The sequence below is a fragment of the Melospiza melodia genome, chromosome 22, assembly GCF_035770615.1.
Source record: "Melospiza melodia melodia isolate bMelMel2 chromosome 22, bMelMel2.pri, whole genome shotgun sequence".
Lineage (NCBI taxonomy): Eukaryota > Metazoa > Chordata > Aves > Passeriformes > Passerellidae > Melospiza > Melospiza melodia.
The window spans coordinates 4,047,658-4,071,981 of NC_086215.1; the positions used below are offsets into that span (position 1 = coordinate 4,047,658).

The following is a 24,324-nucleotide window of genomic DNA, read 5'->3' on the forward strand; positions in this document are numbered from 1 at the left end:
ACTTGTTTTATGGTTTTGTCACAGTCTTGCACTGTGCCCAGTGCCAGAAGTGTTGTGTTCAGGTGGCAATTCCAGCACTGCAGCCCAGTGCAGACAGAACAAAGGATGCTTTCACCTTGAGAGCCAATTTAAATTAATTTCCAATATGATTCTTCCTAGCAAATCAAGGTAATAGCATTTCAGCCTTCCTGTAAGCCATCTTCACGTGGCCCTTGCAGCACAGACGTGGCTTTTGCAGTGAAGACAAAGCCTCCATTTAATTCTCAATTGTGTGTAAGAAAAAAATGAGTTGTCCTTGGGTAGATTTTGTGTCATGGTAAGTCTGGAAGGCCCAAGCTTGGTGAGTTTGGTTTTTCCCACAGAATTTGGCTTTCACCTCTAGAAAAACACATGACAAAATATTTGATGAATTTTTCCATGAGACACAGGCTGAGTTGACCTTAATTGTGGAAGGATCTTGTTGCAGTGCAGCTGTGCAAATCAGCACAGCTGGATCCACGGGGAAGTAGCTCTTTAAAACAAAATGATGGCAACAACCTTCCTTCTTCCCAAGCAGGCTGACTGAAGGTGAAATCAACTGCTGAGTGCAAGGCAGCATTGCTGGGGTTGAAATGAGATGTAAGAACCTGGGAAAACAAATGGATAGGAATCCCTTGAATCACTGGAATGGGTTCTTCCCTCCCTGCAGAGTTAGTCCTGCTGTATAAACACCTGGCAGCTATTTAGGCTGCTGTGTACAGATGATGCTGTTGCAGGAAGATTTGTGTGTACTTGTGGTTTTTTTGCTTGTGCATTGCAGTGGATGCAGCCTCCCAAGTTTGATTTATGTTATCCATTCCTTCCCCTTGGGAATGGGGCATGTTTAGATTCATAGAGGGATATGCAGGGCTTTACAGAACCTTCTGCAATGCATTTTTTCTGTGTGGAGAGATGCAGTTTGAAATGACAGGCACTTTGGGCTGCTTTAGAGTTGATCCTTAACTCTGTTCCTTCTAAAAAGGGCTTAGGAAAAAAAACATTGGTGCTCCAGGCAGGTCACAGAATATTGACCTGTACATATCCATAGCCTTGCAGGTTTTCCACATGTCAGGAAAGGGGAATATCAGAGGAGATGCAGGATCTGATATTCCCTTTATATCCACCTGGCTGATGTTATCATGACCTGAGTGGGGCTTTCCCTCCTCCTTCCTTAAAGGAAAAATGGAACTTCTCAGAATTTATTGCTCCCGTTGGTTGATTCCAACGTGTCTGACTCCTTTTATGAGTCTGGCCTGTGTCCTGGTGTCACAGATTCACCCACATGGCATCCACCCACTTTCAAACTGGGCAATGGGCATTGCCATGGAGCAATTCTGCTGCTAGGATGGGAATGTTGTGCTCAAGGCTCAGAAGCATTTGAGTTTATCTGCTGACAGACCTGACCCAGGAAGGAGGGGACAGGAGGGGACAGTGGAGCTGTCCCAGGGCTGGCTGGAAGGTCCCCTCCGTCCCCTGGGGGCTGCCAGTGCCTTGTGGGTGGGAGAAAGGGGCAGGGTGCACATGGAGGGAAAGGATCACCAAGGATTTGAGTTCCTCAGGGGTTTTTGCTGTGGAACACTGTATCACTGAGCCTGAACGAGGGCACTTCTGTTTGGGAGCTTTCCCATGAGTGGGATTGCTCTGGAGGGGCCTGAGCAGGCCCTGCCCGTGCCTGTGTCTCCCAGTGCTGTCCCAGTCCAGAGCACAGCTCCCATGGGCTCTGTGCTGAGAGCTGAACACACTTTTAGGGAGGCTGTGAAAGCTGAGGGGTGTTTGCCAGGGCGTGCAGCAGCTCTGGGCTCCCCTCTGAGGCTGGAGAGGGATCACCCTGCAGGCTGTGGCTGCAGGGAATGTGCTGATCCCATGGAGATCCCCCTCTGCTGCTGGGGCTGGGCTCTGGATCCATTTTGGGCAGGGAATGCTGGAGGAATTCTTTGCAGAGCCATGTTCTGCCCTCCTGGCTGGTTTTTCTTGGCTTTTACATGAAAACCCTGCTGCAGCTCCATTGCCCCAGTGCAGCAGCAGAGTCAGCATTGGAGCTGCCTTGGTGCCCTGCTCTGGGCCTGGCTCTGAGGCTGAGATCCAGCTGCTGAATGTGAAACTCCAGAGCTTTCAGCTACCAAGTTAATGTCTTACAAAACTGCTGCAGGAAGGGAAGCTGACTCCAGCAGTCCTTGAGTTTGTTTAACTGGAACTCAGGAGTGATCAAGGCTGGTGTTTGGCTTCCTGTAGCAGTAGAGAAATACTCAGGATTTATTTTTTATCTTTATTTTATTTTATTTTATTTTATTTTATTTTATTTTATTTTATTTTATTTTATTTTATTTTATTTTATTTTATTTTATTTTATTTTATTTTATTTTATTTTATTTTATTTTAGATATTATCACCAAACCAAAACCAATGACTTCTGCTTGTTTTTCCTCTGGGGTGAGGCTGTATGAGAGTGGAGGAGAAACTTCCAAAGGTCCATCATACTTTTGATTCACATTTAAATTCAGCAGATCAGCATTGGGAGGGAGAGTCTTGGCCCTGTACAGCCCTTTTCTGTTTCTTGTATAACAAAAATAGTGCAAATGGTATTTTTCTCAGTGTGCAGAACTTCTCCCTGGTGGAATCCCACCTTCCCTTGCTTTGCTTCCCAAATAGATTTTGGTTCCTGTGGCCAAGAGTGGGCAGAGGAGGAGAGGGGATGCTGGGCAGACATTCTGCAAAGTTCATCTTTCCCAATCTCTGGTTCACAGCTCTGAGGGCTGCTTGTTATTGCAGCATTTTGTGGTTTCTTTGGTTTTTTTTCTTCCTAGTGTTTCACTGTATTTTGAGTCCTTCGGTTTAAAATGTTAACAAAGTGAAGCTGTGTGCCTCCTTGTGAGGCAATGAATGGGTTTTATAGAGGGAGTTGGGAAGGGGGGAGAATTGAAGAGAAGTTATTTCTGAAATAGTGGTTTAATTTTTGTTGTGAAACCACTGCCTAATTTTGAAGTGTACTGACCATTTGCCTCTTGCTGTAATGTCTGTACATGGGGAGGAGATGTTCTTCTAGAACAATGGTGTTGAGCTGTATCAGGACTGGTTCAGGCTGAGATCAGGGCAAGGTTCTTCCCCCAAGGGTGCTGGCACTGCCCAGGCTGCCCAGGGAATGGGCCACGAGTGGGATTGATGATCCTGGTGGGTCCCTTCAGCTCAGGATATTCTGTCATTCCAAAAAAGATTTGAAAAAACTTTACCTGAACTGGCCACCCAAAATCAGTGTGTGACTCTCGATTTAAAATTAATTTTTTTATTCTACAGAGCTTTGCTGTGGGGAAGCATCACAATGAGCTTGTCAGGCTTACCCTGGAGCTCCACGGGCTGTCCTTGTCTCTGTTCTCCAGAATACAGCAAAGCTTTAGTGTTGTGGCTCTGGGACCCCAAGCAATTGGATGGTTTAATGCTTTGGATGTTAAAATAAATCCCATGAATGTCACCCCAAATTCAAACCTGAGTTCAGAGGTCTCCAGACACACCTGGGGCTCTCAGCATCCGTCAGCTCATTGTCCCTCCCACTCCTGCAATAGTTAAATTTGATAGGAAGTGGTGTCATCTCCCTCTATTTCCACATTTCCTTTTGTGTGATCCCATCTTTTCACCCAAGCCTTTGCCAGCTGTTTCATGCATCTGCATTAAAACCCCATAGCAGAGCTCATACCCTCGCCCCAGGGGCTTTGACTTGCAGCCCAGTTATCTGACAGAACATTTCTAAGGAACTTCCCAGAATTTATTGCTCCTGTTGGTTGATTCCAACGTGTCTGACTCCTTTTATGAGCCTGGCCTGTGTCCTGGTGTCACAGATTCACCCACATGGCATCCACCCACTTTCAAACTTGGCAATGGGCATAAAGAGCTCCTTAGTGATTGCATGGTCACTGTTCTGCATAAATATTTCCCCTCCCCTCCAAAAACATGTTGGTTAAGGGAATATCAGAGAGAGGGAGAAAATACTGATGTGTTTGTTACGTCCATTATGTGGTTTGGGGTTTTCTGGTTGCTTTTAAATAATGGAGGGTTTTATTGAAGGGAACTTGAGGTGCTCAGACTTCAGTGGAATTTAAATTTGACTCAGCTCTTATGGGCTGTCCAAACACATTCCTTGCTGGCCCAGTTTGTTCAGTTGAGGTGACTCAGGAAATCAGCAGCTGGGCATGACTTCACATCGAGCTCTCCTGTACCCTGTTCCTCTGCTCCATACATTTGTGGAGGGCTGCTCCAGAAATTTTTGGCAGTTAATTCTCCAAACCTTGATCTTCCCATCTGCAAAAGTGGATACATTTGCCTGCTATTCCCATCTTTTTATTATAAATTGCTTTTTAAAGTCCTAATTATTGTTACAGTATCTCTAAGCAAATCACAATGTATCTATCAGGTTCTTTTTTACCTGGTGATGTTTAGATGTTTTTTCAGTATTTGCTCTGCTTTTCATCAGGAAGAACTAGATGGCTTTTCATGGTTTTCCCCCAGAATTCATTCAGCAGTCTCCAAAATTCCTTCAGACTGTGGCATTGGTTGGAATCAAATTTAGCAATTGCAGTACTTGGGGAAGGGTGCACATTGTTGGCAGTCTGGGGGATTTGTTTCCTGGATTCCTTGACAGCAGCAAGACTGGAACTTTGAGCTGCTGGTGGTGAGAGCTCTCCAAGTGAATGTACTGAAAAAAACTTAATTTTTCAAGCTTGAGGGTGAGACCCTGCGGGAATTCTGCTGGGCATTTGCAGGGTTTAGGGTTTTTATGGGTGCTTTTTGTTTACAGATTGCCCTCCAGGTGATTGGTCCTACTGTGGGCTTGCTGAAGAGCAGAGCAAGGCTGCTCTGTCAGGAGAGTGGCATTGCCAAGCTTGGTTGGAATGTTGGAGTCCAAGGCCTGAAGTGTGAAGCATCCACAGTTCTATCAGATTTAGTGCTGGCCATTGGCTCCAGTAACAACTCTGGAAGTCTCCAGGGATAGGGAATGGTGAAGCTTTGTCCCTTGTGTGGGGGAAGGAGGGGTTTCTTGCTCCTGCCACCTCCTGTTTGTGCAGCTCCCGCGGCTTTTTCAATGCAGTGATCCTAACAGGAGCAGGAGGAGTTTGGAGCTGTGTTCCCTTGGCTGTGAAGGTGACCTTCTCAGACAGAGACTGTAAAGTGACCCAGGGAATGATCTGGGGATGACCTCTGTGCTGAGCAGGCCTCGGGGAGGGCGTGTTTGAGGAGCCATCATTTTATTTGCTGTTCTCACGTGTCGGTTTTTCGCTCTATCTGACGGATTTGTGAGAGTGCTGAGCTCCTGACAAAAGCTCTGGAGGCTGGGGGCTCTGACTCCCTTTGTAAATGAGCCTGTGGATAACCCAGCTCTGACACTTTTGCCCTCCCTCCTGTTTCATGCCCTCACAGAGAGGTTGTGTGTCACTGCTTTAGGATTTACTGCCTTCCCTGGGAGGTGGGAGTGGGTCTGGGAGAAGAGTTATGGCTGCACAGAAGGTCTGGCTTCCCAACTTCCCTACTGCGTGTTTTGGGGAAAAGTTGGGCTTAAAACTGCCAAAACATATCTAAAAGATGTTATAATTTTTGTTTTTTATGAAGCTTGTGTTGACTCTTCAGCCTGTGCTGGAGGCAGGTGTGTTTGGGCTGTGTGTGCTTTGCAGTGGTGTGGCAGGAGCAGGACAGGATTTCCTGCTCCTCCACTGGGCCCACCATCCCCAGCCCAGGGTAAGGAAATCACTCTGGGTTTTGCTGTTTTGCTCTACCTGTCCCCAAGGAAACAATATCAATGTTATGCCTCGAGTGTGCATCCATTGAGGGGAAATGGGATTTTAAAATAGCAATGTGCTCTGGTTTTCCCTTAGTGCAGCAAACCAATGGTTCATTAGTGAAATCCATTAATAATTCTCTTATGAACCCTGTTAGTAGGTGAATCTGCTTTAATTCCTTTGTATCAGCAAGAGCTGCAGGTATGGATGTCTTCGTTACATAAAATAAAAAAAAAGGGAAGAAAGCAATGCTTGCAAATTGGTCTTTGTTTCCAAGGAAACAAATTTGACATGCTTGAGCTGTGCGAGATGCAAACACCGCTCGATTCAGCAGACATGCCTCGGGATTTTATGGTCTGGATATTATTTTTAAACTACCTCCAATTTCCAGGCAAAGCAGAGGATGGGAATAGAATTTGTTGGCAGGGTTTATCAATCTGTGCTTAATGAAGGCGCTGGGTGGTGTCTGGGATTGCCCAGTGTGGCATGGAGAGAATTGATCTGGGCCCCAATAGAGGGGACAGCCTGGGGCCAAATGGCCTTTGGTGACATCGTGGAGCAGGAGGAGAGGTCTGAGCAGAGCTCAGCACACTGAAGTAGTGTGGTTTATCCTGGGTCACTTTACCAAATGTTTTTGCTCTAAAAATATTTTAGTAAAAAGCAGCTTGCCAGCGCTTGGCGTGCCAGGCTGCCTGGCGCTCCCGAGGGCCCAAAGAATTTGCTAAAAAGCTGTGGCTTGGTGTTGAGGACTGGGCTGGATTTATCAGAGAAAGGATGAGGGAACAACATCGTGAGTTGTTTGTGTAGTGCATCTGGCACAGATGTCCCGGGGCCTGATGAAAATCTTGGCTTGTGGTGTTGTACAGAATGGCTGTGGCGTTGTTGCGATTCCCTTGGAAGTTCTGCTCGGGAAGAAAAGCTGGTTTGGTGCTCAGCTGCCACCCTGGTGTTTCCTGAAATGCTGTGTTGATAAAGTCACTGGTTTCATTTTTGAATTTTCCTCCAGCTCCAGCTCTGGAGCAGACAGTGCTCATGTTCCACGGAAGCGAACATCGCTCGGCAGAGCACACACAATTCACGGATTTCAGCATCCAGAGCTGGTTTTGGCCTGGGCCCAACAAGGGGAACAGGATATATATGTTCCAACTTTGTTGGGATTGAATAACCAATTTTTGCCCTGGCAAAGCTTTACTTTTACCTACTGTCTTTGCTTTCTGGGGTAGTTCAGTGAGCTGGGAGAGATCTGTAGGGGATATGCAAAGAATATGTGGGGAAATAACAGTTTTTAAGGAATAGTCAAGCTCCATGTGCATATCATTCAGAGCATGCAGGGTTTTATTCCCCAAGTGTGCTCCAACAATGTGTGCCTTTCATATTTTGTTGCTTGTAAACCTAGGAAGGATTTAAAAAAAATCCTCTATTAATTCTTCATTGAAACAAACTTTTCTGCATTGAGGGGACAAGGCAATGATGGAGGAATTTCAGAGCTGATAAGTGAAAAACAAACCTCTCTTAAAATTCAGGTCCTTAGGAGATCGTAGCATGAAGTGTGTTACACTGCAGTCTCTTTCCTTCTCTTTCATCCTGCTGTTTAACTTCCTTGCAAATGGAGTTAAAATAACCTTCAAGGAGTTCAGAGTAGACTGGGGTAGGTTTAGCTTTAAGATGGCTGGGAAGCGCTATTTGCATTGCCAGCTAAAAGCCTTGCTTGAAGCCTGTTGAGGGAAAAAATAATATTAATGGTATTTCATGAAAATATTGTAATTTGTGGAAGACCCAGAGTGACAAATTGGCTGGTTTGAATGTCACTGGGAAATGCTCCTTTTGCACAAGGCTTGCCTGAGACAGGATTTTCCTTGCTTTTGTTCTAAAACGAGATGCTTGCTGCCTAAAAATGCCTGCGATCCTCGCAGTGAGAGCTTTGCCTCCTTGACAAGAGGATGGGAAGAGGAAGGTTGGCCAGATCAGGATGAATCCTGCACCTTTTTTTTTTTCCCCTTTTTTTTTTTTTTTTTTTTTTTTTTTTTTGCTAATGACACTTCCTTATGCTTACATTTCATTAAAGCTCTGAAATGGCTGAAGATCAGCCCGTACTGAGCATGCTCCGGGGTGGAGGCTGCACCCATGGAGTGAGATGGATTTGTGGCTGGAGGAGGGATAGGCCTGGAGTCAGGAGCAGGAGGGACCCACAGCCAGGATGGAGGTAGGGCAAATCCATGGGTTCCTTGCCGTGGCCCTGGGCTGGGGCAGCCTGGAGAGCGGCTGGAGTGCAAACTGTTGGAATTGATTCAAAAGCAGCGCAGTTAAACCACTGACACGAGATGGCTTCAAACGCTTCCTGCGGATCCGCGGGGAGGGGTTTGCAGTGCTGACCTTTGCTGGCCGCCGTGGAGAAGGGACCTGTGCAATGTCAGGGTGGTGACATGAGGTGACAGCAGGCAGGGGCTGCAGCCAGGGCTGAGCCTTCATAGTGGCAGGCACGTGATTGCGTTCTCATCTCATCGTGGGCTCGGGTGTTAATTGTTATTAATGGGGAACCTCGCAGGGCTCAGACCTGCTCCAGATCCCTCTGGGATTGTGGGAGGGTGGAAGAATGTTAAACTCCAACTCCCCTCTTTCAGACTTATTTTGCATTCCAGTGATGGCAAACAAACCTTGCCACCTCAGGTCCTCCAAAGTGGCATGGAGAGGAGGGAATGTGCACGTTTATTCCTTTGGCTGAGAGATTTTTCTGTGCTTCTTGCAGGGGTTTAATGTGTTGGTGAGTGGGTTTGGGGGAAGGCAGTGTGAGTTGTGCTTGCTTGGGCTCTTGGATTTCACCCCTGGTTGCCAGCTTTTTACAAGGAATGTGTAAGCACCAGCAGGTATGTGCTGCATGAGCCGATTGACTCCAGTTGTTGTACAAGCACGCTGCGTGGTGGTGCCAATAAAACATTTACATTGGCTCTGGATGTTTGTGTTAGAGAGGTGTAGGGGAGCTCTGGGTTGGTGTGGAGCAGGGGGACATCAGCTCTCTCTGACCTGTCCCCTCACACATGGGGGGACCCACCTGAGTTCTGGACTGGCTGTAGGTACAGGTAAGGTGAGGGGTTTGCTCTGTCAGCCCTGGGAATCCTTGGGTGGTACAGAATTATTGTGTTTGACTTTCTGAGCAGAAATCTCTGTGATCACAGCTCTGTGCTGTAAGGTAGATCAGCTCTTCCTTCAGGGCACCTCTGGCCATTTTTCACAGCACAGTTCAGGGGGTGACTGGCATAGATTTGATTTTATTGCTGTGTCCCAGGTGATGGGCATTCTGCATGATGAGTCACTTCATTACCTAAAGTAATTTGCCTGTTTATTGCCTGGTTCCATCTTTCTTGTGAACCCTACTCTTCCTCGGTGCTTCCTGGGCCTGTTTTGCTACATCAGCCCAGTGCTGAGCTGGTGACCAGCTTGCTTACTGGGCTGGCTTTTATGTTCCCTGCATAAAATCCTGCTGGAGCCCAGCTTGCTGGCCAGGCAGAACTTCTCCTACTCTTTAATGGTCACTGGCTTGTTTATGGCTGGATGAATGCACAAAGAGAAGCGTTTCTGTAAAACAAACAGCATTGTGATTGTACAGCCAGAGGGAAAAGGGGTTGATTTTCTTTGGCTCAGATGGGGGCTGCCTTTATGGCTTTGCAGAATTCACCCCCGTGCCTTTTCCTCCTTGTGTGACTCTGGCAGTGGAGGTGATCTCAGCCCCAAGTTTTCATGTAGGGCCTGGTTCCCTTGATGAGAAAATTTGACTTAATCAGTTTCAGCTGCTGGAAACCCACTGGTGTGCTCGTTCCTATTGTGCTGTGGGAAGGTGTAAGGTAGCCTTAAAGACCCACTGCCACCTTATGGCAGTTGCTGAGAAGCAGCGTCTGTGGAGCCAATTCCGTACACACATCATGCTCGCTCTATTTCTCCGCTCCTCTTAACCAGGGATATTTGCATGGAGGCAGGAGCTTTGTTTTTCCAGAGTTCATCTGCTCCTTCTGTTCCTTGCAGAAATTTGATCAAGTCAGCAGGATGGCTGGGAGAGCCGTCAACAGGCGCCGTTCCACAGGAGCTCGTGATCAGGGGAGAGACACAAAGGCTTCGTGGAGCACTGATTCTCCTCCAGTGAAGAGCTTGCTTATTTTCATGTCAGTGCCTTAATCCTTAAAAAAAAAAAATAGGTGTGAGGTCAAAGAACAGGGCCACGCCGAACACGTGAGGCTTGCTGGCAGGAGCTCCAGCTCTCGTTGCAGCAGGAGGAGGATGGAATGTGCACAGCCATTTTCCCAGCCTGCTGCTGGCAGGGCACTGCAGGATGGCTTTGCACTGACAAGTGGGGCCACTGTCCCCAAATAAACCAATAAAACATTGCTCTGTGGAGCAGTGGGTGTGCTGGAAGCCTGCTAGCTCTGCTGGGGGTAGAGAATGCTGGATTTAGGATCCTTCTCCAGCAAGGCTGTGTTTGTAGTGTAGGAGCTCTTGATATGCCATAGCTGAGTGAAGGGGAGAAATGGTGGATTTAGAGCTCCAAAATAGAAGGAGCTGTGGTTACTGTAAGTTAAAGCTGAAGGAATTTATATAATTGGGAGCTGTTAGGAATACAGTATGTTCTAAATTACAGCTGTCTGGCCAATATGCTGCTAAATAAAGTTCTAGGATTGCCCTGTAAATGAAATATTCAATGCATATTCTTATCAAAACAGCACCATCTCCCAGAGAGCTCACATCTCAATTGCTGTCCAAGAGGATCTTTTTTCTTTTCCTTTTTTTTTTCCTTTTTAGCATTTATGATTTACTCAATGCAGCATCCCAGGGAACATTTATTGTTTCTTATTAAATAAAAATAGTTTTCAGCTCTGCTGGGGAAAAGGGGGAAGGAAGGGAGATGGCTTGAAAGCTTTAGGGACATTAACCAGGTTTTGAAAGATGGGGAAAGCTGTGATTCCAAAAGATGCATTAATGACTGCCTGTTCTTTCAAAGCTGTTACCTGAGCCTGGAGGTGGACATTGGAGAGTGCTGGGGATGGATACCCAGGGTATCCTGGGACATTCTGATTAATAAATGTTGTATATAACTGTTAAAGAGCAGAAGGAATGTTTGAATAGCTTGTGGTGGAGCTGGAGAATGGTTTATAGTGGTGCAGAAAAAATCAGGATCCCAGCAGAAATGCTCATCTCATACCCAAAGAACCTTCAGCTTTTGGGATTGCTTCTGAGGAGGCTGAAAGGGAGCAGCAGATTTGATCAGCTGGAGGGTCTGCAAGAAGAGGAGCCTGATGGAAGAAAGGAAATAAGGAAAACCCTCTGTATTTTGCAGAGCTAAATATTGTTCTTCCTATAAAAAGAAAAACCTCCCTTTGCCTCCCACTTGGGCTTCCCCTGCAAGGGAGCTGTGAAAATACTGGACTTAATGGTGTCATTAAGCAAGAGCCCTGAGGAACCTGGTGTCCTTTGTGAAGGAAGGTGTTTGTGCTGCTCCCTTCTCCTGGAAATGTGGGATTTCTGAAAGGGGTGTTTGAGCCTTCAATCAGAGAAGGGAGGCTGGAGAGCCGTGGAGTGAAAATACCCTGTAATCTGTGGGCCCTGGCAGGAATGTTTGCAAAGGGGGGTGTTGGCTGTGGTGGGAAGGCTGCTGGAGGGTATTTGGGTTAAATAGAGGGCAGAGCTTCTCGGGGCTTGGGCCTGTTCTCATCCTGCATCATCAGCAAAACCTCTCCCACAGCCAGCCTGCAAAGAGCCTGCGACTGCTGGTGTGCAGCACCCTGCCAAGGGGGACAGGGGGGTCCCGGGCAGGAGACACCTCTCCCACTGCCAGTGCCTGTGCCCTGGAAGCTTCCTGCTCCTTTTGGATGGCAGAAATGTCAGGTTTCACTGAGTGACAGCCAGGCATCCCCTGTGGCAGAGACGCTGCTACGATCGATCGATGCTTTACTCAAGTTGGTTGTTGAAGCATCTGCAGTGCCCTGATGAGCTCTGCTTTCTCCTTTTTGTTTCTAAACAGTGTTTAGTGCTTTCAAGGGTGGCCATGAGATGTGAAAAGCATCTCTGGTAGCATCTGCTCTCCGTGTATATTTAACCTCAGCAGTGAAAACATGTCTGGTGTGGAGATGCAGTGAGGAGGCTGAGGCTGTGCCGCCTTATTTTATCTCAGAAGGGGAATGTTGACTGTGCTGGATCATTGACACTGCCTTTGTTAATATCTTCGTTTCTATTTCTGGGCTTTTAATGAAAGCTTGGTAATTTCATGCTGCAAGGAAGGGCAGCACATCAACTGTTTTAAAGCCATCTTTGGTTTGAAGTACAGTAATCTTTTGATGCGGTGGATAATGCAACTTCTGTCTGTATAGCTGGGGTTTGTTGCTTTTGTTTGGGGATTTTTGAATTTGTCTTTAAATGAGTTACCTCTACACCTCTCAGCTAGTGAGAGAAAGGCCAGGAAAATCTCATTGTGAGTATATTAAAACTTAAGATTCACATCAAATGAAACCCGGTGGGTGAAAGAGCGATCCTTTCTTTATGCTGTCACCTCAAATACTCCTTGTCTGTGAATTTCAATCATCTCAATTTAGCCTTGTGTGTTTTAACTGTTTAGTAGTGAAACTTCTCCAGAGTGTGGAGAGGAAAACAACATCCTCATAGCCAAGGGAGATCCATAGCAGCTCTTTGCTGCTTAAATTACTGCAGCTCTGCAAACGTGCCTGGCCACGGTGGTGAAAGAGCTGCTGGGCCTGGAGGAAACGTGGCTTGTGGATGTTCCCAGCCTGGCAGAGCTAGCCATGGCTGCTGTGCTGTGCTGAGGCCTGGACTGGCCTGTGCTGGGGCAGAGCAAACACCATCCCCAGGCTCCTCCAGAGCTCCCCACGGATTTGGATGGCTTGTTCCTCCCTCCAGTGCAGGCTGCTCCTGCCCTCCCCAGCTCACTGCCACACATTTCACTCCGCTCATCTTCGCTGTAGTTTCTACTCTTAAGGAGAACTCTCTCTTAAGGAGGACTCTCTCTGGTGCTCTCCTCCTCTGCTAAGCTGTTTTTCCTTTGGCCAGGAGCACTCGGGTGGTGCCACGGGGCCATGTCAGAGTTTCCTCTTCCTTCTGGCCTCTTCCCGAGGTTGCTGGCTGCCCTCCCCCTGCTCGGGGGGAGGTTCTCCAGCCTGACACCGGCTCCAGCAGCCTCCTGCTCCTGCCTCCCATAAATGCCAGTCTTCCTTGAATCCCTTCCAGCCGAGCTCTGCTTACAGATGTTCCTGCGAGCTGCTCTGGCAGTTTTACTGGGAGCCTGAGCAGATATGAAGGTTGCCAAGAGTTTATGCTTAATTGTGAAGTGGAACAGAGACAAACTACTTTTATTTTGAAGCTAAAATTTTTTCTGTTATCTTGCTGGCTGGGGCCAGCAGTATTGTAGGGTTTGACATAGGCTGAGCTTAGAGCTCCTGCGCCTCGTAGTGAGCTATCCCTTCATTAGGGTGAGGATGAGGATGGATCCATGAGGATGTCCCTTCATTCCATTGCCCCCCTGCTTTTCCATGACTGTGTTTCTGATACTCTTTCAAAGTCAGTTGTAGCAGGTCAGGTTATTAATCCTCAAAGTGAAAATGATCTCCCCTTCAGATCAGCAGTTCGGATCTCGAAGACTCTGTCTTGGACACTGCTCACTGCGTCAGTTTAACCCATGTGCCTTCATCCCAGCTCTCAGAGGTCGGGCACTTCGTTAAGCACAACAAAATCAGCCTGAGGACATCCCCAAGCCACTCACATCCCTCCCTGTCCCTCCTGCCTCTCCTTTTCCCACGGGCAAGTGCTACTCTTGAAGGCCACGAGACAGCAGTGTGGTTTAAAAAGCTTTCTCTTTTTTTCAGGCGAGTGATCAGTTTTGAGGCCTGGCGCCCTGTCAGAAAGTTGACAGATGATCTGCATTAGCGGTGCGTCCCCGGGATGCCCGGGATAATCGCGCTCCAATGGACGCCCTGGAGCCGGCAGGTTCTCTGTGAAATGGCTGCAGTGGAGGGAGCAGTGAAATGGGCTCTTCTGGGCATGCTCACTCTGTAGAGGGAGCTTTATCACATGAGCAGAAACTGAATCACTGCTCATGAGGATCTGGAATATGCAACTCTTGGAGTCTTCACCAGAAGAAGACAACAGCTGCCCGCAGGTACCGCAGGGTCCGTCCTCCTCCCGTGCCTGGCGAGGCCCTGGCAGGGCAGCCTGGGGAAGGAGAGGCCTTGGAGAGGACAGGAGAGGAGAGGAGAGGCCGGGGAAGCATGGCCGGGGTTGTTTGTTCATTTCTTTGGATATTGCTGCGCGTGGCTTGGCCTGTGCAGGCAGGCTGGCATCACCCATCCTGTCAGGGTGCCCATCCTGCTGGGGTGCCCGTCCTGCTGGGGTGCCTCATTCTGCCAGGGTGCCCATCCTGCTGGGATGGCTGCTCCATCCTGCTGGGGTGCCCATCCTGCCGGGGTGCCCAGCCTGCTGGCATCACCCATCCTGCCAGGGTGCCCCATCCTGCTGGGATGGCTGCTCCATGGGCTCCCAGGAGCCTCAGGCACTGCTGGCAAACCTCGGGCTTTGTTACCTCTTTGGCTCCTGGGGTGGGGAGGCTCGCTTGGGGTTGGTTTTGGTTTTGGATTTGTTTGTGATTTTTAAGTGTGAATTTTCTGGAAAATTCTCCAAGGAGCCTTCCCTGCTTGTAGCTCTAAGAAGAAACAGGCACAAAGCCTGGGGTGCCTGAGCTGCTTGAAGACTGAACTTCTGAAGGGGAGGAGAGGGCCTGTGGCCTCATGGCACCTCCTCACTGGGTCTCTTTTGACAGCCTCTGCCTATGGCTCACTTGGGTGGCGGCCAGAGCCAGCAGTATTTCACCAGGAAGAAGAAATCCTTTTTATTTTGGGGCGACTTCCTCCTCTCTCTCTTCTGCTTCTTTTTTTTTTTTTTTCATAGTAGCAATCCAAGGAAACATCTGAGTAAAAGGAAACATCCCTGGTTGATTTCATGGCAGGAGGTCCGTGCCTGCAACATATTATAAAACTCAGCCCCCTGGTTCTGCCCTTGGGATTTTTTTTTTTTCTCTGTGTTTCATGTTACATGCAAGAACTCTGTTGGCTGCCACAGACCTCAGTGAGATTTGGGATGGACACAGAAGGTCCCAGAGCCCTGGAAGGCACAGACACCCCTGCAGAACACTGGCCTGAGCTTGCTGTGCTCTGGGGAGACCCTCAAAGTTGCAATGCAGACACAAGATTGAATTTTCAATCAAGGAGCAAGATGTGAAGATGGCATTGAAAAGATTAGAGAGCTTACACAGGACGATCTGTGATACCCAGTCTAAATATCTATCATGTCTCCACTGGACTATAAATGTGCTCATTGTTCATCATCCAGAAGAAAAGGAAAAGGCATCAGAAGTCACGAGGAGGGAGCAGAGATTTCTCTTTAACAGTGAAGAGCTGTGGCCTTGAGTTGCTGTCTGAGCAGCTCCACCCAGGGAGAAAATGGGCTTTGGGCTTGATGAAGGCTGAGGAGACAACCAAAAACCCTCTGAGGTGTGGGAGGTGTGCTCCTGTGGGGTGGTGACCATGGTGTGACACCGGTGTGGCATGGCTGAAACGCTCTGTCCCTGCCGGCTGGGCCCTTGGGAAGCGTCTGCAGACACAGAAAATCCTGACCTACTTTGGAGGGAAGAGAGCTGCCGAGGTCTGGGCTTGGCACTGCTTCTCAGCAAGGGTTAAGAGCCCAAAGGGGGCCTTTGGCTCTTGGTTTTGTTCTGTTTCATGTATTTACCTGACCGTGCGGTGCCAGCACGAGCTCTCGCCCTCGTCCCAGAACATGTTTGGGTGGAAGTAGGCTCTGTGGCACACATGGGGCATATTCCTGCAGCTCAGCCTGTGTGAGACCAGCCCTGGGCAGGGGGCAGAGGCAGCTCCATGGCCTGGCTCCCATGAGCTCTCCCGTGTGATGCCATCTCCTAAGGAAAGAGGATTGCATGCACCTCATGCAATGGCAGTGAGTTCTTTTATTCAGGTAAACCAGGAGTTCTAAAGAACTTCACTCTCCTGGCCAGCTGGTTTGGGGGAGGGCTGGCTTGGTTCCTGCTGCTCCACTTTGTTTTCCTTTTGCTGCTTTTCCCTGAAGTTTTCCCTTCTTGCCTTCCTGCTCCTGGAGCTGAGAGTGGTCGAGGAATGGCCGCAGCAGGAGAGTGACCGTGTGTTGGGGTCAGCCCAAAGGCTCGGGGCACTGATGGCGTGTGCTCCCTGCTTGCCAGCCTTGGAGGACCATATGTTCCTGCAGTGACATGGAATGTCAGTGATTTGGAAACAAATCCCTGAGTTTATAATCCTCAACTCCCATTTTCAGCCAGTTATTTTTTCCGACTCCTCCGAATTCAGAGTTTTTGACACCAACCCCTCTTTGCAGACCCTTGTGGCCCCTCATGTTTCCAGTGGGATTTGTCCCTCCTGTGCCCCTGTGAGCTCCTTGGTCTCTTGGGTGGAGGATTCGTGTCTGGCTTTGCCTTAGGGTGCTGTTGGTCCTGGAGGGGGGCAGAGGAGGAGGGCAGCCTGCCAGCATTTACAGTAGTCAGGAAAGCAGCAGGAGAGAAGCACTCAAACTGTACAAGCTAATTGGAAAGCCTCCATTAGAAAAAAGAAAAAGAAAATATAGAAGAGGAGAAAATGTTGAGCAAGCTTTTACAGAATATCCTGGACTCCAACACAACAACTTGCATCCTCCAGACCAGGTGGTTTATTTCTGTTTTTCCTTCAGTCCCCATCAGGAGGGGGAAGAGGCAGTGGGGGTTAAGAAGGTCTGACGTGCAAGTGTCCTCCCTGCAACACTGCCATACTGTGCCTGAGCAGCACAGTGCCTCTTGCAAAGGAAGCTTTTCACAACTTGTCCTTGTTCCAAGGATGAGGAAACCTCCAGCTCTTCTGGCATTTTCTCTCTGTCATAAGTCAGAGCTGCTTTCACCTGTGAAGTATGATCAGCACAGACAGGGAGAGGTCTGGAATGGAACGGGGCTCTGAGCAACCTTGCAAGGCTTTACATGGAGTTCTTGGTGTTAAATGAAGAACATTTCCCCTCCTCCTCTCCTCGTTTTCCTGTGTGCCTGCAAAAATACTCTGGTTTGCATTTAAAGGAGAAAACTGTATGTGCTGGGACTAAGCCAACTTGTTTATTTAAGGGAAATACCATATTCTCTCACAGAGGAAGGCTCGGCAGAGGATGGCAGACTGGGCTGGGGATTATATTTTTAGGTGTCATCGAAGCACAGTTGTGATTCCAAGAAGCTAAAAATCATGGCTGGCATTTTGCATCCAGCCCTGCGAGTTCCTCCTCCCCACAGCCCCCACAGGGGTTAACCTCTCCCTTCAAAGCACGTGGATTTTCACCTAAATCAAGGAGCAAAAAAGGAGCAAAAAGAAACAAAAACCATCAGAAAAAACAACAAACCCATCACCATCACCCCCCAGGCTTCTACTTTGCCATGCTTTCTCCCTTTGCTTGCCCCCAGGGGGATGTTTGTGGCAGGGGGCCGGGGCTCTGGGCAGGGACACGGGCCCTGTGTCCCTGTCAAAAGATGGCAGGTCCGTGTGTCCGTAAACAATGCGGTTATGAAATGGCAGCGCGGCCGCGCTGAGCATGCTCGGGAGCTGCCTGTAGGGGGAGGCGAGCCAGAAAGATGATCTAATTCCGTGCAATTCTTGGGATTGAAGGAAAAGACCAGGCTCCACTCTTAATGACAGAGCAGAAAAACCAGGCCCCACGCCGGGGACGAAGCCCGTAGGCCATGGAGGAGAGGGTGTGAGGATCTCCCACCTCCAGGACTTCGGGTGCTGGGCAGCGCTCTGTCGCTTTCTCGCCCTCCAGCAGAGTAAGGCCTTGGTGAGGTTTTGCTGTAGTTATTAGAGGGACAGGCCCGAGGGTGCAAGTTTTATGATTATGATTATTTTCATTATTATTTTGTCTTTTTTTCCCCCCTCCTTTCTCCCCGTGCGCTTTCCCGGCTCACAGGCACCGCTGCCTCGCTGCTTGGCCGCTCCATGGCCGGAGGTGACCAAGGTGGAGGTGCTGTGGGCAGCTCAGCCAGGCCCTCGTGGTCCCAGGGGAACCCACGAGGGGTTTTCCCTCCTCTGCTGCCCCATGTGCCCTTTGGCTGGGCACCATGGGCATGGGCAGGGGGACAGGGACCTGCTCCGCTGGCTGCGGGGCTTTGGGGTGGGAGGCAGAGGAGCGTGGAGGCTGAAGAGGTACCTGAGCCCCATTGATGGGGGTGAGCTGCCTCCCAGCTCCCCTGCCCTGGACTGCTGGAATCTGCTTGCTCCAGGCTCCTCTTGGTGCTCTGGCTTTGTCCTGGCTCAGCCAGTTCCTGGGGACTGGGTGTTTCTGAAATGGCTGGTTTGCTTTTGTTAGAGATAGTGATGAATCTTGGTCTCCATTTTAGGGTTTTCTTCCCCTCCTCCCCTGCCGGGGGCTAGGAGAAGGCAGGCAGCAGCTGGACTCCTTGCTACCCTCAGCCTGTGGAAGGAGGGGACGCCTTTGTCTGCTCTGGATTTACATTTGCCTGCACACACAAGTTGCACTGGCTTTAACTCTACTGGGATGCAGCTAGATGGGCCTGGAAGCAGTGAGGAAGTGTAAATCGATCTCCCCTTTCCAAGAGGGCACGGGCTCTGCAGACCCCCCTTGCCTGGAGCCTGCACGCCGTCGTGGAATGCCTTGTCTTGGGAGAAGTCACTTGCAGTCCTGTTGTGTTTCATGCACGTGTCTCCGTGTTCCCAGCTCCTGCATGCAGGGACTTGCACCTCTGTCTGTGCTTCCCCCCTTCTCAGGGGGTGTGTGCTGGAATAGGAGAGAGAGGACATGGGGGTTGAGAAGGAAATGTTTCTTTTCTATGGAGAATAGTCTGGATGAAAGGATTTCGGGAGAAAAAAGAATCGCAAAGAATTTGATTTGGGAGCAAACTTCAGGCTGAGGGCAGTGCTTGTTGTGAGCTGCAGATAAAATTCCATGTTCACATGATTGCATGAGGCTTATAAGGAAGTGGCCTTAGCCTGAAAAGAAGGAGCTTTGAGACTGGTGACTGCTTTGTAGGCCAGGTATGCTCGTGGTTGTGTTTCCTTCCTTCTGCAGATCAAATGCTTGTGTTGTTTCTAATGACAGGCCCGTGGTCAGCGTCCCCACGAGCCTTGAGCCCAGGCCTTGCCCAAGCACAGTGCTGAGATCTGAAATGAGCAGCCTCCCCGTGCCTACAAAGAAACATTCTCTTTCTACAAACATTCTCTTAATCATTACTTCCTATATAATTAACTACAAAATGTTTGTCTTCTCTTCAAGGCAAAGGTTATCATGAGCAGGCTGGTTTGGGTTGTGTTATTTCAATTTATTTTTTTTTTAGGAGAAGGAGGAAAAAAATGACTGAATAAGAATCTGCTGCTGCTGGGGTTGCATCATTTGTTGAGAGATTTGCCTCTGCCTTGCTCCAGCATTGCTGCAGCCCTCATTTTCCTGGCTGGTGGGATCTTTCCCAGGGGCTGTGTCCTGAGTGGGGTCTGGTGTCCCTTGGAGGGGTTGGTGACCAGCTGGGGGCTGGATCCAGGCAGGATCAGTGCTGTCCATCCCACAGAGGTGTCGGTGCCTGCGCTGCCCCGCGTGGGAACGGGCACTTTGAGGGATCTCCTGCTCCCAGCCCTCTTCCAGATGGACCTGCTGTGTGTGCACAGCTCTGCTCACAGCACCGCTGCTGCGAGCCTTGGGTTCCCAGACCGTTGATTTTTAAGACATAAAAAAAAAAAAAAAGAAAAAAAAAAAAAAAAAAGACCCTGGTGAAGGTAGACATCTTGGCACCTCAGCCTGCGCTCCTTGCCGGGCTGCCGGGAGAGCAGGGAGCTGGGCTCATGATGTAACTCTGCTCCCTTGGGCTCGGTAAGCTGCAATATGTTGGAGTTTTGCTGTGCATGTGTTGTCTGTGCCTATAAAACCTGTTTGGACCTTTGCGAAGGGCACCCGGATGGCTGATGAAAATACCAAGGAGAGGAGGCTGAGAAAGCTCTTTCAGCTTTGTTCTTTTTCTTTTCTTTCTTTTCCCTTTTTCTTGGGTTTTTTTTTTTTTTTTTTTTTTTGATGGGCTTTTTAAATTTTTTTTGCTTTTTGGGTTTTTGGTTGATTTTATTTTTTTGTTTGTTTGTTTTAAAGGCACCATTGTAGTTTGTAGTCATCATCTGTTTGGAAATGCTGCAGAGCCTTTCCTTGGCCGGTCTGACCTGTCTTCCATCTCCTCCAAAGACCTCATGGAGGAGAGGAAGCTTGTTTTCTTATAAACAGAGGCAGAGAGGAAAAAACTAAACCAGCAGTAGCCCCTCTGCTTGGCTCCTCATGGCTCTTAAAGCCCTTTCAAAGACCCAATCAGTCTTTCTTCAGATGCACTCATTTTTTCTACCCTTTGAAACCTAAAAATTAAGGGCTGGGGGCGGGGGGGGGGCAAGAACGCTTCGTGGCTGGTTGTGTGTGCTCTTTATGGAGGTTCTCCAGCCACGGATGGTTAATAATCAGTCTGGGGTGGGCGAGGGAATGGAGGCAGACGGCTGCGGGAAAGGGGGAAAGGAGGAAAAAAAGAAATGGAGCGAGTGAGACTTTTATTGTGAAGCAGCGTGTGCTTGGCAGTTGGCTTTGTTGGGACTGCTGCAAGAGCAGACATTTCTCGGCGGGGAGGGTGGGTATAGGATTTCCCTGCCAATCGGGAGCGGACGGATGGGGCATGGGGAGGGTGAGCAGAAAGGGAAGTTTGCTCTGGATTTAAGGGAGGGGAGGGCAAAAAAAAAAAACCCAACACACACTCACACACACACACACAAAAGCTGGAGGTATTGACACTTGCGGTGAAGTTGGTGCTAAGTTGGCTGGGTGGAGCTGGGTGGGATGGATGGTGCTGGGTGCCCCATGGGTGCCCCATGGGTGCTGGGCGTTGATGGGAGAGCAATGGCCTGGGGGGACGAGGCTTCGAGCGCTTTGCAGGGATTTCCTGTAGCTTCCTTCTGATCCAAATGCTTCAAAATTCACAGTTGGCTTTTTGTTTCATTTTTGTTTTTAATGATTCTTTTATTTTCTACCTTGATGCTGAGTTTTTGGTGGGAAGTTGTAACGATGTCGCCTCTGCTGTCTCTGAGGTAGGAAGGAGAGCCTGGGAGATGCCACCTCAGCCAGCCTTGCCTTGGCACCCAGCTTTTGTACTCTCGAAGGACAAAAGTGATGGTTTCTGCCTTGGAGTTGGGAGTTCTGCTCTGAGAGCTGGGCAGGCAGCTCTGAGCTGCTGGTGACTGCAGCGAGCAGGGAGGGTGGTCAAGGGCTCATTGACCCCAGGGTTCCTGCAGTGGCTTCTCCTCATGGGCGAGCAGCAGCAACGCCTCTGTGGAAGGGAGAGCGTGGGCAGTGTGTGGAGTGAGGTTACTGCTTAGGAAACGCAGGAAAAATCATGCTCAGATGGCAAAGAATGGCCCCTGGAAATCCTGGGGCTTCTTGTATGAGTCAGTGGAGGAGCAGGAATATCAAGACCTCTCCTTGTTGCAACAAAGGTTGGGAAAACAAACTGGTCCCTGTTAGGCTGACTGAGGCTCTTTATTTGCTGCTGGTGCCTGTGGCCAGGGCCTGGTGCCCCTGGCTGTGGTGGGAGCCAGGGCTGCCCTCGAGCACTCTGAGCTCTCTTTGCTCAGGTCTTGCTGCAGGATAATCCATGAGAAAAACTGAGGTTATTCCCAGTTTACAAGAGGTCTGACTAGAGGAGAGGTAGGGTTTACAAGCTCATGTTTGCAGCAAGGATATGAATTACTGGCTTAGCAAGTGAATAAATAAAACAGCTGCTCTATGTTCAGAGTTTGGGCTGTGCTTTATGGTCATTTCTCAATGGAAGCTGTTGGCCAGTGTCTGCTGAAGGTAGGTTCTGTGTAAGGCTGGACTGAGCTGAGCTTTCCAGTGCTCACAGCAGCTTTTTGGTGTGTGAGTGGAGATCTGAAGGTACTGTGCTTGGAGCTCAAGGTGCTGGTGCTGAAAGCACTGGGATGTGGCTGGGTTTGTGTCTCATTGTGCTTGGGGCAGGTTGGGGACAGGCAGGGACAGGCAGCCACCCACAGCCTCTGTCCTGTGCTGCAGGAGTCATCCTTGAAGTGCCCTTAGCTGTGGGCCTGGCAGGTGGTGGAGCCTTTCCCAGGAATCTGTCTCCCTCCTTCCCTTGGTGTGTGTCTCTGCCACGGTGGATTTGGCTGCAGGACAGGGCGATCCTGCAGGGATTTGGGGCTGGGTGAGCCCTGCCTGGGGCTGGGGGCTGCTCTGCAGCACCTGCCAGCACAGGGCATTGCTGTGAGTTCCCCAGCCTGGCAGGGTGGCTGGTGACAGCAGCAGAGCCCATCTCCCCTGCCAGCTCTGCACAGTCCCACCCAGCCTGGGAGAGCTGCTGGGAGGGCTGGGAGCTGCACACCGGCCTCCAAGCGTGTCTCATCCCCCTCACTTGCTCTAAGGGAGGTGGGCAGGTTGTTTTTCTTCCTTTATCACCCAGTGAGCTTTAAACCCTGTGATTTGCATGGCTGCTGGCACCATCTGCTCCCCGTGCTGGCCTACAACAGTTGGCTTGACCTGGGCTTATTCTCGTGCAGCGCGCGCTGAACCCGGCTCCGACCTCCAGCTCTGCAGGGCACTCCCAGCCCTCTCCTGAAACACAGCTGGGGCAAAGACACCTTCTAGTTCATTTTTTTTTAAATACCATCTTCCTTCTGGTTTATTTTGGTAGTAGGTTTTTGGTTTTGTTTTTTTTTGGTTTTGTTTTTTTTTAGGGTTTTTTTTTGGTTTTGTTTTTTTGGTTCGGTCTTGCTGCTTCAAAGTAGAGAATGGGAAGGTATGAGGGCTGCAAACCTGAGCTAACAACGTGGTGCCAGGCGTGTGAAAGGCAGAGGAGATGAGCAGGTGTTCACTTTTTACATTTTTTTTTAAAGAGGAGGAAAAAGAGAAATTGCTTTCTATAGAATTAAAAATAGAGCTCATTAACTTTAATAAACATGGATGTTATGAATGAGGAGGTAGCTGTAGCTGAGTGATGGTTTGCAATTTTGGATGTTCATTTGAATGAGCTGCAAAAAAACCCAACCAAGCCACCAAAAGCACATGGGCTGGAACTGTTGATAAATGAGGTCGTAGTGAGAAGTCTGATAGATCTGAATGTTTTGGGGGAGTCAGAGTCACCTCCTTGAGATGCCTTTCACGCAGATGGACCCAGCTGAGTTCCCAGGCACGTAGCACTGGGAAAATCTGTCTGGCTGCATCCAAGCCTGAGCTGGGAGGTGCCAGCCCTGGGCACAGCCTGGAGCCCCCGTGCTCCTGGGGGTGTCAGCCTGGGCCAGCCCTGCCGTGTTTTATCTGTGACCTGTGCCTTGGTGGCAGCTTCCTGGCAGCCTTTATTTTGCAGAGGGAGGTTTGGCTGTGCTGTAAACAGGATGTGTCCATGATTGTCTCTTCTTTTGAATGCACCGTGTGTCTGAGCACTGAGCTCAACCCTGATGTTTCTGTTTTTTCTTCTCCCCCACCACAGCGAGCAGTGCTGAGTAAGGGAGAGCCAAGGAAAGACGGCTGCATGAAGACTGAGCTGCTGAAAGACATCACCAACAACAAAGAGGAAGGTGAGCACTGGCTGAGGGTCAGAGCTGGCTGGTGAGGTGGGCACTGATGGGGACACAACTGGGGCTTGGGGATGTGCTCAGTGCCCCCAGCAGCTCGGCTGTGCCCCCACAAACACAGGCTCCCTCCTCCCGTGCTTGTTCTCAGCAGGGCTCTTCCACTGGACATGCAGATTTGCTTTTCTGTCCATCCCTCACTGCTCCCCTGAAGAAGGAGATCTAATTTTCACTTCTGCATTGGTGTGAAGTGCACAGGAGTTACTTTGAACTTCCTGTGTGTGACTGGTTTGAGCTGAACTCTGATCCCTCCCCACCATGACCTTTTCCTCCCTCTAGGAATGTTGGCTTTCTGTTTTGCTCTGGGTTTCTCTGTTGCTGCAGAGCAGCTCCAATGGCTGCAGGGTGGCTGGAGGGCTCAGACACCCCACACCTCATGGCTCCTGTGGGGGTTCTGCAGCTCTGACTGTGCAGGATGCAGCACAGGTTCAATTGACAAAGTCTTTTCCTGCAGGGTTGTCTGTGACTTACACAGACACAAATCTAAGGGCTTAATAAATGTGTCAGTGGGATTAGGGAAAAAAACCCCACCACCCTTTATCTTTCCCCCAACTCCCTCCTTTCTTTCCATTTTTTATTATTCCTGGACTAGTTACTTCTCATAGCTCTTCAGGGATTTGGTGTATTTTTGTTCTCCTTTCCATAATAGAGCATTATAAAAGCACTGAACTGGCCCCATCCAAATCCCTACTCTTATCTAGAAGCAAAATTTTGGACCTTAATTCAGTTGTGTGTGAGTACAGCATTGCTTTTTTCTTTCTTTTCTGTCCAGCATAATGTTTTGTCAAGTTGCTCTAGTTGGGAAGTAAAGCTCAGAACAGGCAGAAATACTGAAT

At 49.3% G+C, this 24,324-nt stretch overlaps 1 protein-coding gene across 11 annotated transcripts in view; it reads left to right on the forward strand.

The window, feature by feature from the left end:
* LOC134428058 (histone-lysine N-methyltransferase EHMT1-like) overlaps nt 1–24,324 on the forward strand; it is a 124,494-nt gene that overhangs the window by 35,180 nt on the left and 64,990 nt on the right. For 2 of the 11 annotated variants that reach the window (XM_063174368.1, XM_063174369.1), the window contains exons 1-2: nt 13,641–13,932; nt 23,347–23,434. In XM_063174368.1, the coding sequence (XP_063030438.1) occupies nt 13,870–13,932; nt 23,347–23,434 (151 nt within the window). In that variant the 5' untranslated portion in view covers nt 13,641–13,869. Of the gene's footprint in view, nt 1–7,879; nt 7,984–13,640; nt 13,933–17,500; nt 17,658–18,851; nt 18,872–20,494; nt 20,539–23,346; nt 23,435–24,324 lie in introns of those variants that run through there. The other 9 variants (XM_063174360.1, XM_063174366.1, XM_063174363.1 and 6 more) reach the window with 8 other exon arrangements.